Source organism: Heloderma suspectum, chromosome 5, assembly GCF_057233095.1.
Source record: "Heloderma suspectum isolate Gila_16-S chromosome 5, 16-S_ref, whole genome shotgun sequence".
In the NCBI taxonomy this organism is placed as follows: Eukaryota; Metazoa; Chordata; class Lepidosauria; order Squamata; family Helodermatidae; genus Heloderma; species Heloderma suspectum.
Window position 1 is genome coordinate 142,826,184 of NC_139462.1, and position 14,308 is coordinate 142,840,491.

General features: G+C 46.5%; 1 protein-coding gene across 1 annotated transcript in view; it reads right to left on the reverse strand.

Annotated features, from left to right (window-relative positions):
- Positions 1-14,308, reverse strand: part of LOC146344594 (ATP-binding cassette sub-family A member 13-like) — a 262,433-nt gene that overhangs the window by 84,777 nt on the left and 163,348 nt on the right. The window contains exons 24-26 of the mRNA XM_084857720.1: positions 9,448-9,502; positions 7,947-8,124; positions 4,216-4,331 (exon numbers count right to left, since the gene is read on the reverse strand). Coding sequence (XP_084713846.1) covers positions 4,216-4,331; positions 7,947-8,124; positions 9,448-9,502 — 349 coding nt within the window. The remainder of the gene's footprint in view (positions 1-4,215; positions 4,332-7,946; positions 8,125-9,447; positions 9,503-14,308) is intronic.

The window sequence follows — 14,308 nt, forward strand, 5'->3', positions numbered from 1 at the left end:
TGTGTTAAGCTTGCGGGGGGGGGGGCGTTACAAACATTGAAATCTCGGAACTCTTGTGATTCTTGTTCCCTGAAGCAAAATAATAATAATAATAATGCACATTCACAGTGGCAGAAAAATGTTGTGAATATAACACCAGATGTTTGAAGTGATCTCAGACCCAGAAAAAAGGGGGGAGTGGTGGTGCACTTAAATGTTACTCATTTCAGAAATAAGGAGGGCTGTTGAGAAGCATTAGCCACGTGCAGCAGCAATGAGGAACAATGATAACTTAAGCTATCAGGAATACTGATGATAAGAATTAGTCTGGCATCATGCTAGAAAATTTGCTGGAAAAACTGTTCTAAACATGAGTTGTTATTTTCTATCAGGAGGAAATGTCTGTGGAAATTAGGGATGGGAAAATCAGTGAGGTCTGAGCTCATTGGGGTGCTCTGATTTTGACGTCAGTGCTGTGTCAGGACCCAGCCTCAGCACTGCAGTGGGCCTTGTAGGTTATAGCCAGGATTTGATTAGAAGTAGCCTGGAAGGGCATGGGCCTATTCAGCCTCTGGAATGTCAGCATCTGTGTGAGTTTGGCTCTGTCAGTGTTCCCAGAGCAGAGCCAAGGGGAGTCACCCAACTCCCTGACCACATGCTGGTCTGGCCTTGGCAGGCAGGGAGGCTGGAAGCTGTCTGTGAGAACCTGACAGAGGTGGAGTGGGGTTTGCAGAAGGGTCGCCCAGGTTAAAGTGTCACTGCTGGAGGGCTGAGCAGTGATGCCCTGTTTAGACAGAGGCCTTGCTGAAAGGCTAAAGGCCCTTGTCTGTCAAGCAACCCAGAGGGGCTGTCTTACACTCATGCCTTCCCCTTTTAAGCTGATGCAAAGGCGAAGAGCCTTTGCTAGAAACATCTTGTCTTCATTGCCCGAAGACTTCTCTGTAGGGATGTATGAATCCCCTACCTGCCAGTCCGGGGGGGAGGTCCGCAGGAGGGGTGAGACGATCCATTCCTCCCCCTGGAATCCTCTTTGGCCGGCTCCGCTCTGTGGTGATTCCGTAGAGCCGTCGGCCAGCTCCAAAGTGCCAGCGATACGGCCGCCATGCCATATCGCTGGCTGAACGGGACTGCTGACTGCAGATGCAAATGGCATCCGGGACGTCATTTGCGGCCGTAAAGGCCTTCGTTTAAGGTAAATGCAGCCATAAATGGCATGGCGGCCGTATCGCTGGCAATCTGGATCCGGCCGAAGACAATTCCATGCGGAGGCGGGGGTAAGTCTTCCATTCTGCCACAGACTCCGGGGGACCGGATTCTTTAGAATCCGGCCTCACTGGAGTCCGTGGCAGAATTCTCTGCCATCCCTACTTCTCTGTTTGGATTCATCATCATCTGGGCTTCTGGAAGCACTCTGCACATAGACTCTCCCTTAATTGGAACTTTGGATGCTAAAGACTTGCCATGAAAAGTACTGTGAGGTTTTCCATAGACTTCAACTCTCGTTTGCTGTGGATTGTGTGTCTTTGTTTGTTGTCAGTCAACATACTGGCAGGCTGGGTTTGATCTACAACTTTTGGACTTTCCTCTGCCTGGAATTCAGTGTGGAGTTACCAATGTGAAAGTGGTGGCACGGAACTCCCTGAGTGTCTGGGTTTACCCTTTCCTTGATCTTGATAGGCCTCGACCATGTAGCCTGGAGTTACCAACAAAAGATTCAAAGTTGGACTTTGTATGGATGTGGTTTTGTTTAGGCCTTTCAAGAATTTATCCCTTGATTGCCTGATGGGGTCGTTCCAGGAATCATTCCCATTCCTTGTCCGGGGTTGGAACCCCGTGTATGGATTGCCTGGGTTAGATACGCCAGGCATCCTGAGTCCCTCCCCTTGTGTTCAGAACCGTGGAGATGACAACAGGGAAACCACATTGATGAGGATCTCAGTCACGGTAGTAGTGTTTAGCTTTGGACTGTTCTGGAACTACATAGAGCCTGTAGCTACTGAAGATCAGCTATATGATTTCTGACGAGTGTAACCATTAAGCTTTTGCTGTGGGATTTCCTGCAATAAAGAAATCTCACTGATTTGGATGTCCAATGTCAGATTGCCTGAGCATGTGCGCTGGGGGGAATCAGGAAACCTGACATTCCGTTCATCTCCTTCCCAAACACGAGTGTTTTTCCAGAACCAGAAAAGTGCGCATTTCAGCACACATTTTTTAAAGCGTGCACCCCAAATGAGCACTTTTCTGTCATAGACTAAAGTGTGAAAATGTGTATTTTGGGGAAAATGCACATTTTAAAGTGTGCACTTTTCTTGCGAACACTTTTTCCTAATGCAGTCACAAGCTTGGGGAACGTGCAACCTTTGTCAGATAATGGCACTCCCATTCGCATTCACGTGCGGCGTCGCAAACAGGGCAAATCTGAGTTAAAAAAAAATCAAACCAAAATGCTTGTACATCCCTAGATGAAATAATATGAAATATTTCACACATCCCTAGTGCAGGCCTGATGTAGTTAATCCCTCACTGATCACCACAGCAAAAGGCAGGATCAACCAGTGATGGCCTTGAGATTTGTTTGCCCTCTACTGCAAACTAGATATGGTTCATCAGCATGAACCATTTGACTTTTGATTATCACATTAACCCTGTGCCACTCCAGTGACTTCTGGTTCCCATTTACTATCTGCCTGTGGTAAACCGTAATTTACAGCCTGATCCCAAGCATGTTTAATCAGTTTAATCAGTTGCCACCAGTTTCCAAAGTCTATATACAGACATAGGATTGCAGCCTTCACTCTCTAGGGACAGTGCTATTTCTTTCACGAATGGCCTTATGATATCTGAGTGACAGAACAGGAGTTGATGCCTTCAAAATGCTGTTCTTGGTTTTTGGTCTGTAGGAATCAACAGCAATCAGATACCCACATTCCCTGGTATTGCTAAGTTTGTATGCTGGGCGGCACATTTGATACGCTCCAGGAGTTGGATCCAGTTTTAAGCTGGATCAACTGTGCTAGAGGAAGTGGACTTCCCTACCCCCTTCTTCCCACAGCAGCTGCTCCAGCACCCTGGACAGCAATACTTTGCTCTGCAGCAAGCCAGCCTCCCAGTTTTTAAAAATGTTTTAATTCAAACATTCTTAAGAAATAAAATAAAAACCAGGAGGTGCAGGGAGCCTGGTGAGTGCTACGACAGGTGTCCGTGGGCACACTGGTGCCCATGAGCACCCTGTTGGAGACCCCAGCCTTAAATAGTATAAACTGAGTTCCACTAAGGGACGCTGTTGGTTGTTATCTATGGAACGGTCAGAAAACCGCATCATTTCCCCCAACGAGAAGCAGGCATGTTGTGATCTATATGTTGTGTGTATGTGAGCGAGGACCAATTGTAGTGCAAGAGACCATGCATCTAGTCATCACTCTTTAAAAAAAGAAATAATGGATGATATTCTGAAGCTTGCTGTTTTTCAGAACAACTTTTCCATACAATAGTGTGTATGTGCTATTTGCCAGGTGGAGGGTTGGATCCAGATTTATGCTGGATCAACTGTGCTGGCAGAAGTGGACTTTTCTACCCCCTCCTTCCTGCATCAGTCCCTTCAGACCTCTGAAAATGCTACATGGAGAGTCCCGAGACCCTGCTGAATGGGGTGAGCTGTGATGTGTGTGAGGGGAGGAGGGATCCCAAAAATCAGGTGGAGGGACCTTCCATGAGCGGGGAACGTCCTCTCATGAAGGGCAGATCTTGGATCCAATGTGTTATGTGTGGTACATTTCCCCTTTCTCTCAATCAGATATAGAGAGATTCTATATGGGATCAGACACCAAGCTGCCTAGCTTTCCTAAGGGACAGCATATTTACAGCAAAATATCTGAAATCTAAAAAGATTTCACTGGCTATATTGGGTATTTTTTGTGGGGTTTGGGGGTGCCTTGAGGATTCCTTTAGCAAAGACACACAGTCAGTGTCTAATACTAAAAGAATATCATACGGGTTCATGGGTTCTTGGAAGCTTTTTCTCTTAATGGGTGCGGAAAATCTTCTCCTCTCCTTTCCCCCACTGTGTATTAAGCCTCATGTTGCAGCTTGTTCTCTCAATCTGCTCTGTGAAACAGTAATCATCTACTAAGCAAAGATATCATGCCTCTAAGCAGTAGGGGGAACAGCAACCTTCAAGATGTCTGCTCCTGAAACATCACCTATAGTTCTGGAGCAGCATTTGCAATCACCTACCCAAAAAGAATCAGCAGGAGGGCAGTGGCTGCCAAGTTCTCGCGGAACGTGAAGGCTGATAGCTGGAAGACAGTAATAATGCCAACGCACAGGCCAACTGGAACTAGATACAGCAGCTACAAAACCAAAACAAAAAACAGACCGTTAATGTTGATGCCTTTTATGCACATTTTACCAGTTAATGTTGGATGTCAGTGGATTTGCTGCAAGCAACTTTCATCCATCTTGCAATTCTACCACATACTAGGAAATACTCCTTGCATTCTGCAAATATAAGTATCTTTCTGGCTACCCCTGGAAACTCCCCTCCCTCAATCTGCTAAAGCTCGTGAACTGGAAAACACTCATACACATACACAGGTGCCTTGTCCCACTTTTAGATTTATGTTCCTGGATGCCACTGCAAATTTCCCTCTCCTAATCCAAGTGCGTGGAGGAGGGAAATAACTCCCACAGACTTTCTGTTCTTCGTGTGACTTGGATTGCTCTGTACTGGAGAACTGGCTTCTTGGGTTCCTTACAGAGGAAAAAAAGCGGGATATGAATGTAATAAATAAACACTATGATGTAAATCTTGCGTGCATTTTAATTTTTAGACATAACAATGATTATCCTTCCAGGTTTTCCTAAAAAAAAATATAAAGATGTCTTGTATTTGCCAAATTTCAGCTCTCTAGGTGACATAAAGTGTATTCAAGAGTTTGGTGTGTTCTTCAATACTGTGGTTATCCCAACTCGCACACTGTTTAGTAACTGGGTTGTCTTTGACTAAGGATGTCCCAAATCTCAGGTTTCTAGATTGTGAAGAAGTGCCCCAACAATTCTGATACCCCATGAGTGAGTTAGTGAATCAGTCCATTCCAAGCATCTTAGGATCAAACTAGATGTGAGACATGGAACAGGAGTTCCATAACTAATATCTCCTGCTTTTTTTGCTCTTCCCCCTGTCCTCTTCCAGTTACTAGCTCCATGTGGTACCTGTATGGAGGAAAGAGGTATACAATCCCTGACCCAGCATCACTTCCTCAGTCTTTGAAGTAGCCATGTGGGGCTGCTAATCAATAAAAGCAAACAAACTGTGCAAGATTCCAATCACAGATCTTTCACATCACATCCAGTTATGACGACTAGAGCTGAGCACAAATGGCCTCTCAAAATTCTAGGGATGGACGAAAGTCACTTACCTGGTCCCGCAGCTTGCTTCGTGGTGGGGGGGAGGCACTCCGTTCCTCCCCGCCGAAATTCTGGCCAGGGGGGAGGCGCCCCGTTCCTCCGGCCGAAATTCTGGCCGGGGGGGAGGCGCCCTGTCCCTCCGGCCGCGAATCCTCCTGGCCGGCCAGGACACAAATGGCGGCGGCCATAGCCGCTGCTGTTTGCGTCCCTGCAGTCAGCCGCGTGATAGGCTACACAAATCCTTACGTAGCCTATCACGGCTGACTTTGGGGGGGGGGAAGCGCGTACGCAAATGGCGGCGCCCAGGGGCGCCGCCATTTGCGTATGCACTTTTTTTTTTCCAAAGTCAGCCATGATAGGCTACGTAAGGATTTATATAGCCTATCACAGTGTTTTTGGAAAAATTAGCCTTGATCGGCTACGTAAATCTTTACGTAGCCTATCACGTTTGTTGTTGTTTTTGTTTTTTTACTGGGAAATGGCGGCGGTGGCCGGTTGGAAGACCGGCCGCCGCCGCCGCCGAACCGCCGCCGAGAGCCGCCGGGAGCCGCCAGCGCTAGGGACATTCTACAGAGGTAAGTCCCATTCCGGGGGGGGGGGGCGGAGAATTTCTCCAGCAATTTCAGGGGGCCGAATGCGTTGGCATTCGGCCTCCCGGAGATTCGTGGAGAAATTCTCCGCCATCCCTACAAAATTCTCCAGCCTATTTGTGGGCAGAGAAATTGAGGGGGGGACAATTTCACTGAATTTCTCAGGTGCTGTGTGTGTTTTCTCTCTCTATTATACCTCTTTCCATTGTTCTGCAGCCTCCCAGGCCACCTGCACTTCCTGAACTGAAAAAGCCCCATGCGAGGAATTGCTTCATGATGTCTTCCTCATGATTGCTTTAACTGAAGTGCAGGAAGCTGAGGGGGCTAGAGGCCAGCACAGAGATCATCATACAACATTCATGCACATTCCTCAGCCACCTCATGTCTAAGGTAAGCACAAGAACCCCAAACCGAACCCATCAGAATTTCTTTGAAAATTCTCCTCCTTTGAATTTCTTTTTGAAAGCAATTTTTTATCTATCATATTGAATAAGAATGGCCGAAAAAAATGTGGGAGAAATTTTCGGCACAGCACTACTTATGACGCTTACATGGCAAAAAGAAATATGCAGGCAGCAATGATTCAGTCATAGCTAAGGATGTACGAAATCCCTACCTGGCTCCATGCCGGTCGATTCGTGGTGGAGGGGAGGAGCTCCGTCCCTCCCTCCGGAATCCTTCCTGGCCAGCTCTGCTCCATGGCAGCTCCGCGGAGCCGCCAGCCAGGGCCGGCCGCAGCCGGAGTTCCAGCCGCTGCCGGGCTGCTGCGGCTGCAAATGACGGCCGTCGTAGCGGCCACCATTTGCATCCTTGCAGTAAGCTGTGATAGGCTATGTAAGTATTTACGTAGCCTATCACGGCAAAAGGCAGCCAGCCACACAAATGGTAGCTGCTACGCCATTTGCGTGGCTGCCTTTTGCTGTGATAGGCTACGTAAATACTTACGTAGCCTATCATGGCTTACTGCAAGGACGCAAATGGCGTAGCGGCCACCATTTGCGCCCCTGCTCTTTGCCGTGATAGGCTACATAAGTATTTACGTAGCCTATCATGGCTGACTGCAAGGACGCAAGTGGCGGCCACTACGATGGCAGCAGCCTAGCAGTGGCTGGGAGACCAGCTGGAGCCGCCGCCGCATCCGCCACCGCTGGAGCTGCAGGATCTGCCACCAGGTACGTTCCGTCCGGGGGGGATTCTGCAGGGTGGCGGGGTGAGGGAGGCCATTCTGCCACGGATTCTGGGGGGCCGGATTCTAAAGAATCCAGCCTCACTGGAGTCCATGGCAGAATTCTCTTAACATCCCTAGTCATAGCTTTGAAGTGAAACTGCCAGTGCACTTTCTTCCTCAAAAAACAACAAACCCCACTTTAAATAATATCCACAAGTACTAAATTAACCACCAATCTAGTCCTCATGACCAAAGATCTATAGTCCCTCCCAAGAAATTTCATGACTATTGAGCAACTCTTTTTGTTTTCCTTGGGTATTTTGCCCAAGCAGGAACTACTAACATCAGCTTGAAATTTTCCTTCAGAAAGAATTTGGCGACACTTGGACTTGCCTCCACATCTACATCTACATCCATATCTATACATTTAGAGCATGAGTGTACCTTTTTTTTCGGCTAAGGGCCATATTCCCTAGTTGATAATCTGTCAGGGCCATATTCCAGCAGTGGGTGGAGTCAAAGTCAGCACTGGTCAGGGCCAGAGCCAAAAGTGGGCCACTCCTTCTCTCTCTCTTTCTCCCCCCCCCCCCGCTCCATCTTCCTCCCCACTCACCAGGCTGCCAGAAGAGGAACAGATTGCTCTTGCCAGAGGCCTGAACTGATCCTCTGTAGAGGTCTTTTCAAATTAGGCTGAGAAGGACTCCGGTTGCCCACTGTGATCTCCATATTTCTGAAACCAAATGTGTCTTGATGCACTAGTGCAATTCACTGACAGAGGTGATGCCATACACAATACATACCATGTCATAAAGAAAATTCGCAAACCAGTATGTCTTATAGCCAAGTCCAGTGATGTGCTGCAGCCTCTTCGCCCCAGATACCCTGTCTTTCACAACTGAACTTCCAAGGGAGGCAGTAAGGATTGAGAACCCCAACATGATGCACAGGGCTACTCCACACTGACGGACATTCTCCATTCTGGAATCCAAAAGAATCAGCACTGTTACAATGACGGTGCCATGGTGCCTAGTCCCTTTTCTTCTCAGATCTCTTATAACCACTCTGTCAAATCCATACACGTTCGCACTGGCTCACCCTCTCATACACAGGAGCAGTATATGAAATCACAAACAACATTGGCGTTATTAATATTGCCGAGTTCCCTGAATTTGGAATTTGCAAAATTCTAGAATGTTTGAACTTTGAAATCTGTTACTGGAGGTAATGCTATAATGAAAAATCATTGGGGAGGGGGGGCGGGGGGGTGCATGCCAGCACTGTGTACTGGCACAGTGTTGGATCTGTTAAGTCGAAGCAATGGGGAACATTTGTGTGGTTGCCCAATCACCACAAACACAGGTCTCTTACTAATGCAGTCAAGAGAAATGTGCTGCCACCTACACTCTACTCTCAATTCCATCCTGAAGGCCAGCTGGTGGTGGTCTCAGCGAGGTGGGAATCTGCCTGTGAACTGCAAGACCCTAACACTAGGGATGGCAGAGAATTCTGCCACGGATCTCAGGGAGGCCGAATGCCAGTGCATTCGGCCCCCCGAAATCTGTGGCGGAACGTCCTGCTCCCCCCGCCCCCCCTCCGGATCCCCCCGGGACGAGACTTACCTGGTGCAGATCTTCTGGGCGGCGGCAGCTGCGGTGGTTGGTCTTCCGACCGGCTGCCACCACCGCCATTTGCAGGCTTTTGGGGGTTTTTTTACACCGACGTGATAGGCTACGTAAGTTTTTACATAGCCTAAAACATCTGGGTAAAAAAAAAAAAGGCGTACGCAAATGGCGGCAGCTACGGCCGCCACCATTTGCGTTCCTTATTTTGGGCCGTCTTAGTCTACGTAAATAATTACGTAGACTAAGACGGCGAAAATAAGGGTAACACAAATAGCATAGTGGATGCTATTTGCGTCCCCCGTATTTTCGCCGTCTTAATCTACGTAAATATTAACGTAGATTAAGACGTCAAAAATAAGGAACGCAAATGGTGGCGGCCGTAGCTGCCGCCATTCGCGTATACGTTTTTGTTTTTTTTTCCCCCAGAGCCCTCCGTGGCCAGAAATCCGGCTGCGGATGGCTCTGGCCTGGCTAGGCCTGGCCGGCTGCTCCGCGGAGCCGCCGCGGAGCACAGCTGGCCAAGGAGGATTCCGGGAGGGGGAAGAATGGAGCGCCTCCCCCCCCCCACCATCAGCATAATCCGTGAACAGGCAAGTGATTTTCGTACATCCCTACCTAACACACAATATTAACTACCCAAGTTGGCTTTGGTTTGACATTTGTCAAAAGTCATACTTACATCTTATCCTCATCCAGTAGAGCGCCTCCATATGGACAGCTGTAGAGCGTGATTCCTGTAGAGAGGAAAAGTCCATAACATATTTAATGCTATGAGTTCTGAATAAACAGAGCTCTATATCAGATTGTTTATCAAGCTGCATACACAGCATGTACTTCCAGTCAAAATTGCAGTGTTGGTGTCTACTTACTCAGCACAGATTTGAAAAATACAGACAGACAGGTGAATCTGTCAATTTCAGTTCCATTCAGTTTTTCGATTTCCCAATGTTAAGTTTGGTTCCACCCAATTCCGCACTAGTCTACGAATTTTATTTTTAAAAGTTGGCATGAACATCCGTATGCATTTTCATGCACAGTTCTGCTAATATATGTGTTTTTGTGCGCTCTCTTCCCAAATGTCTGGTTGTTTGTGCACAGTTTTCCCTATGCTTCAGAGTTTTGCAAGCTATTTTCCCTATAGTAATGCATTTCTGTGCATTATTTTCACTATTTTGCATATTTCATATTTCTGTAGCGTATGGATTTTTGTGTGCACTTTTCCCTGATGTGTGCTTTTGTGTGTGCATTTCTTTGAGTGGAGAATTGTAGCACAATGTTCAGGAAAGTGTGACTTTCAATGCACAATTCTGTCCCAGTTCGCTCATTGGTTTGGCAGGTGCAAATATAGTAAATTTGCATTAAAATTCAGATGGAATGAATTTCTGGCCCATCCCTACAATGAAGAGGCTCCTAAAAGCTCATCAGATGTAGTGCTCACGAGAAGAACATTAGCTGAAACCTAAGCTTGCTTACTTGGAAGTAAGTGTTGCTGCGTTCAGTGAGGCTTACTCCCTAGTAAATGTGTTTCAGATTGCAACCAGAGGGAGCAATCCTATGGCTGCTAGATAGCAGCTAGACAGCCATAGGGTATGTTGTTTTCCAGGAACCGACCTCAGAGCCTGCTCTCTGAGGTGGGTTCCCGGAGAATTGATCTCCCCCCACTTCCGCCCATCTTCCTCACTCACAAGAGGAACATGGAGTGGCTGGAAAGGGGCATGGCTGGGGGCATTCTGGGGCAGGGAGAGTGTAACTGCCTGTACGACACATCCTATGTGTCGTACAGCAGCCTCCTTCCCTGCTCTGCCCTCCCACGGCTAGACAGCTGCAATCAGCTGTCTAGCTGAAAAAGCGGAGCAGGAGAAGTGTGGAGGGAATGATCCCCTCCGTGCTTCTCCTGCCCCGCTTTGGACAGGCAGTCGCCTCAGAGTTCAGAGGCAACCACCTATCTAGATAGGATTCCTCCCTAAGTCACTTAGTACAAAATAGTATTTATTAAGCAGATAGGAAAACCAAAAATAGTATAATTAGTTAATTTCAGTTAATTCTACGTTGCCTGCCTTCCGGGACTCAGCAGTACATAATCCGCACCATCACCTGAGAGACTGCGATAGGCAAAAACATTAGCAGTATAAAGAGAGCTTTGGCTCTTGGGCAGTATAGAAATGAAAGAAAGAAAGAAAGAAAGAAAGAAAGAAAGAAAGAAAGGAGGGAGGGAGGGAGGGAGGGAGGGAGGGAGGGAGGGAATTACCATAGACTGACCACTGTGAGTATGAATTGGTAAAATATGGGACAAGGTCAGAGTACTGCTGCTAAAATTCCAAGGAGCTGCTTAGGAATTGTTCCCAGCTGTTTTTTCAAGAAGCACTGAAAAAAATCCCCTTGAGAAACAAATTTCCTCAAAACACCTTGGGAAACAATTGACTTGTGGAGCTATCTTTTTTCCCACCTTATGGCTGTTCTTGATCCTCTCTTATTATGGTCTTCCCTAGCTAGCCCTACCTAGAAATGCTGAAGACTGAACTTGGAATTTCCTGAGGGCAAAGCATGTGTGCTCTTCCGCTGAGCTTACCCAAGAGCTCAAGGATGGGGGAATGTGTGGCCCTGCAGATGATGCCGGACTGCAGCTCCCATCAGTCCTCAGGATTGGCTGTGCTGGCTTGGCCTGATGGCAGTTGCAGCCAGTGGTGGGTGGTGCTCACTGGTGCTGTCGTGGGGCGGAGGGCAAGGCAGAGATTGTCGGAGGAGGACAGGGGAAGATCGCATGTGGCAATCGCGACTGCATGCCACGCGTTGGAGCAACAGGACTTGATTGTGGGGGAATTTCTCTGCCACAAGTGGGTGGGGGAGAGGCAGAGAGTTGCTGCCCAATTTGCCCCTGATATACAGCCACCTCTGGTTGCAATCCAACAACACCTGGAGGACCATATGTTCCCCATGCCTGCAGTAGCTGAAAGTACATCATTGTATTAGGCTGCATGCTAGGTGCCAATGAGAAACTGCCGTGGGCCCACACTGCCTGAACTGCTGCCCTCATTGGGCCTCTGAGCATTCTGATAACTTCTTTTTTCCATCAACCATCTGGAAAACCTGTCTAAGCATCAAAATATAAAGAAAACATACGATGCAACATTATTTTCATCCTCATCTTGGATGCCCTCTTTATGCCCCTGTCCAGGTTACACACCAGGGCAAGGTGTCCCTATCTCTCCACTCTGGTTGCCACTCCTTCAACCCAGGACAAGCAGCTTTTAAAGGAAAGAATAAACGTATAGAGTGAGACATCCACTTCTCTGTATTTAAAGTAGACAAGGGGGACAGATTAGGCAATGAATCATCAGAGGGTTTGTTTAGTGCAAAAGATAATAAGGTGCATATGAGAATTGGTATATATTATGCTTACTAGCCTATTGGTTTGCCATCCAGGTTGCCATGGTGATCTAAACTGATGGGCATTTGATCGGGTTTTTAGAGCACACCTGTGGATTTTCCCTGGAACAGAGTGATTTCTTGGTGTGGAAAATGTTCTCCGATGGAAATACTAGCCGCTCTCACACATGTATAAATATGTATATAATAGCTGCACCGAGAGTGTTAAAACTGAAGGATTTTATATTAAAAGACAAAATGCCTCCCTCTGATGAACAATTAAAAGCACCAGCGTATTATGCAGAACTATGTACGTTCTCGGATAAAGCAACATCACAGAAACCTTACTAACTGATAATAAAAACCTTACATTTCAGTTGTTTTTTGATAAACGGAAAGAAAACTTTTTAAAATGTTTACATCAGTGGAAATACATACCTGCTACACTGTGTCGTATCTACAGTCGTTGCCCTGGCTACATCCAGACTAGACTACTGTAATATGCTCTACGTGTGACTGCCTTTAGAGGTGTTCAGAAGCTTCAGCTGGTGTAGAATGTAGCTGCCCAGTTGCCTGTGGAGGCTAAGCGATCAGAACATATACCACTGATTTGATGCTAGCTACACTGGTTGCCACTTGCCAGTGCATTTCCAGGCTCAATTTAAAGTGCTGGGGATTACTTTTCAAGCCCTGAAAGGCTTGGGACCAGGTCCTTGGAAGGACCACCTGCACCTGCATAAACCTGCCCGAGCTCTAAAATGGGCCATGAAACCTTGCTCATATGGCCTGTAGTAAGATCTATCAGGGTGGTAGGCACAAATGACAGGGCCTTTTCTGTGGTGTTCCCATCCTAATGGAAGGTCCTTCCACAGGAAATATGCCCGCATGGCTCCCTTCCTGACTACATTTAAAGAAGCCTTAAAGACTTGGATGTTTCAGTCCATTTTTAACTGACGCTGTCGCATGCCAGTATTTCATATTTTACATTTTATATTTAACCATTTGCTGTTATTTTGCATTTTTATTTATATTAGAATGGTATTTTAATGCTGCTCTTTTAGTTAATTGTATATATAAATATTTTACTTTTATGTTTTTATTTTGCAAACTATGTTGAGAATGTGTTTATCCCTAAAGGCAGCGAATAACAACAACAAACAAATAGAAGTTCTCATACCAGGTGGTGATGTGGTACCAAAAAAGGACATACTTGGTGGAATTGTCAACATGCTTGATCATATTAGAGAAAAACTAATGGAAAATGTTTGAAAAACTGTTGGCTACAGATGGGTAACTAATTGGTTTTGCCCCCAAAGCAACTTATTATGTGACTCCTGGTGGCTCTACCAAATTTTAATTCAGCCCAAAAAAATGTGTATGCAGTTGCACATGTAAAGGAAGCATGTTCAATCCTCTACCTTGTCCTGTACAAGAATATGTGCTCCGTGTACAAAAAAGCCCTTATAGCTAGATGTCACAAGTTGCATTTTAAAAAAAAAACTTGGCCACCTGTGAGGGGATTGGATTGTTCTCAAAATTATTATAAGCTGCTTTGAGTCCCTCTGAGCAAAGCAGGATATAAATCTTTCAAATATATAGAGAAAGTCCAGAGAACAGAGAGGCTCTCAAGAAAAACAGGAGTTCATCCGCTGGCTACAGTATTCCGTTTCAACCAAAGGGAACTCAGTTTAGTTCTCAGTTGTGCCCGAGAATTATGGAGAACATCCTCAAGCGAAAGGCAGGAAAGGCTAGACAGGATTTAGAGCTGTTGTTTATCTATGCTTATCTTATTTTGTCTTATCTAGAGCAACTACATATCCTTCTCTTCCCCCTGTAAACCCCTAGGGAAAACAACCACTAAACAAGAGATACAATCAGCATAGATAAATAATGCTCTATAATCCTCCCCATGTTTTCTGCCTACAGTTGCCTACCACTCAACCTGACTTAACACATGACTACTTTTGATGTAATGCTGCCAACGTTCTCCTGAATCAGCTTAGGGAAAGAACTTCGGAAGCTTGTTAAACCCTGCCACAAAAGCAGACGTGAGCTTTAACAGAACCCTGAGGTCATCTCCAGCTGGGAATAAAATCTGAGTTGGAGAAGAATTGTTGGCGAGCCCCTACAGGGTTGCCCGCTACTGCCTGATACAAGCTAATGGAGCTTGCATG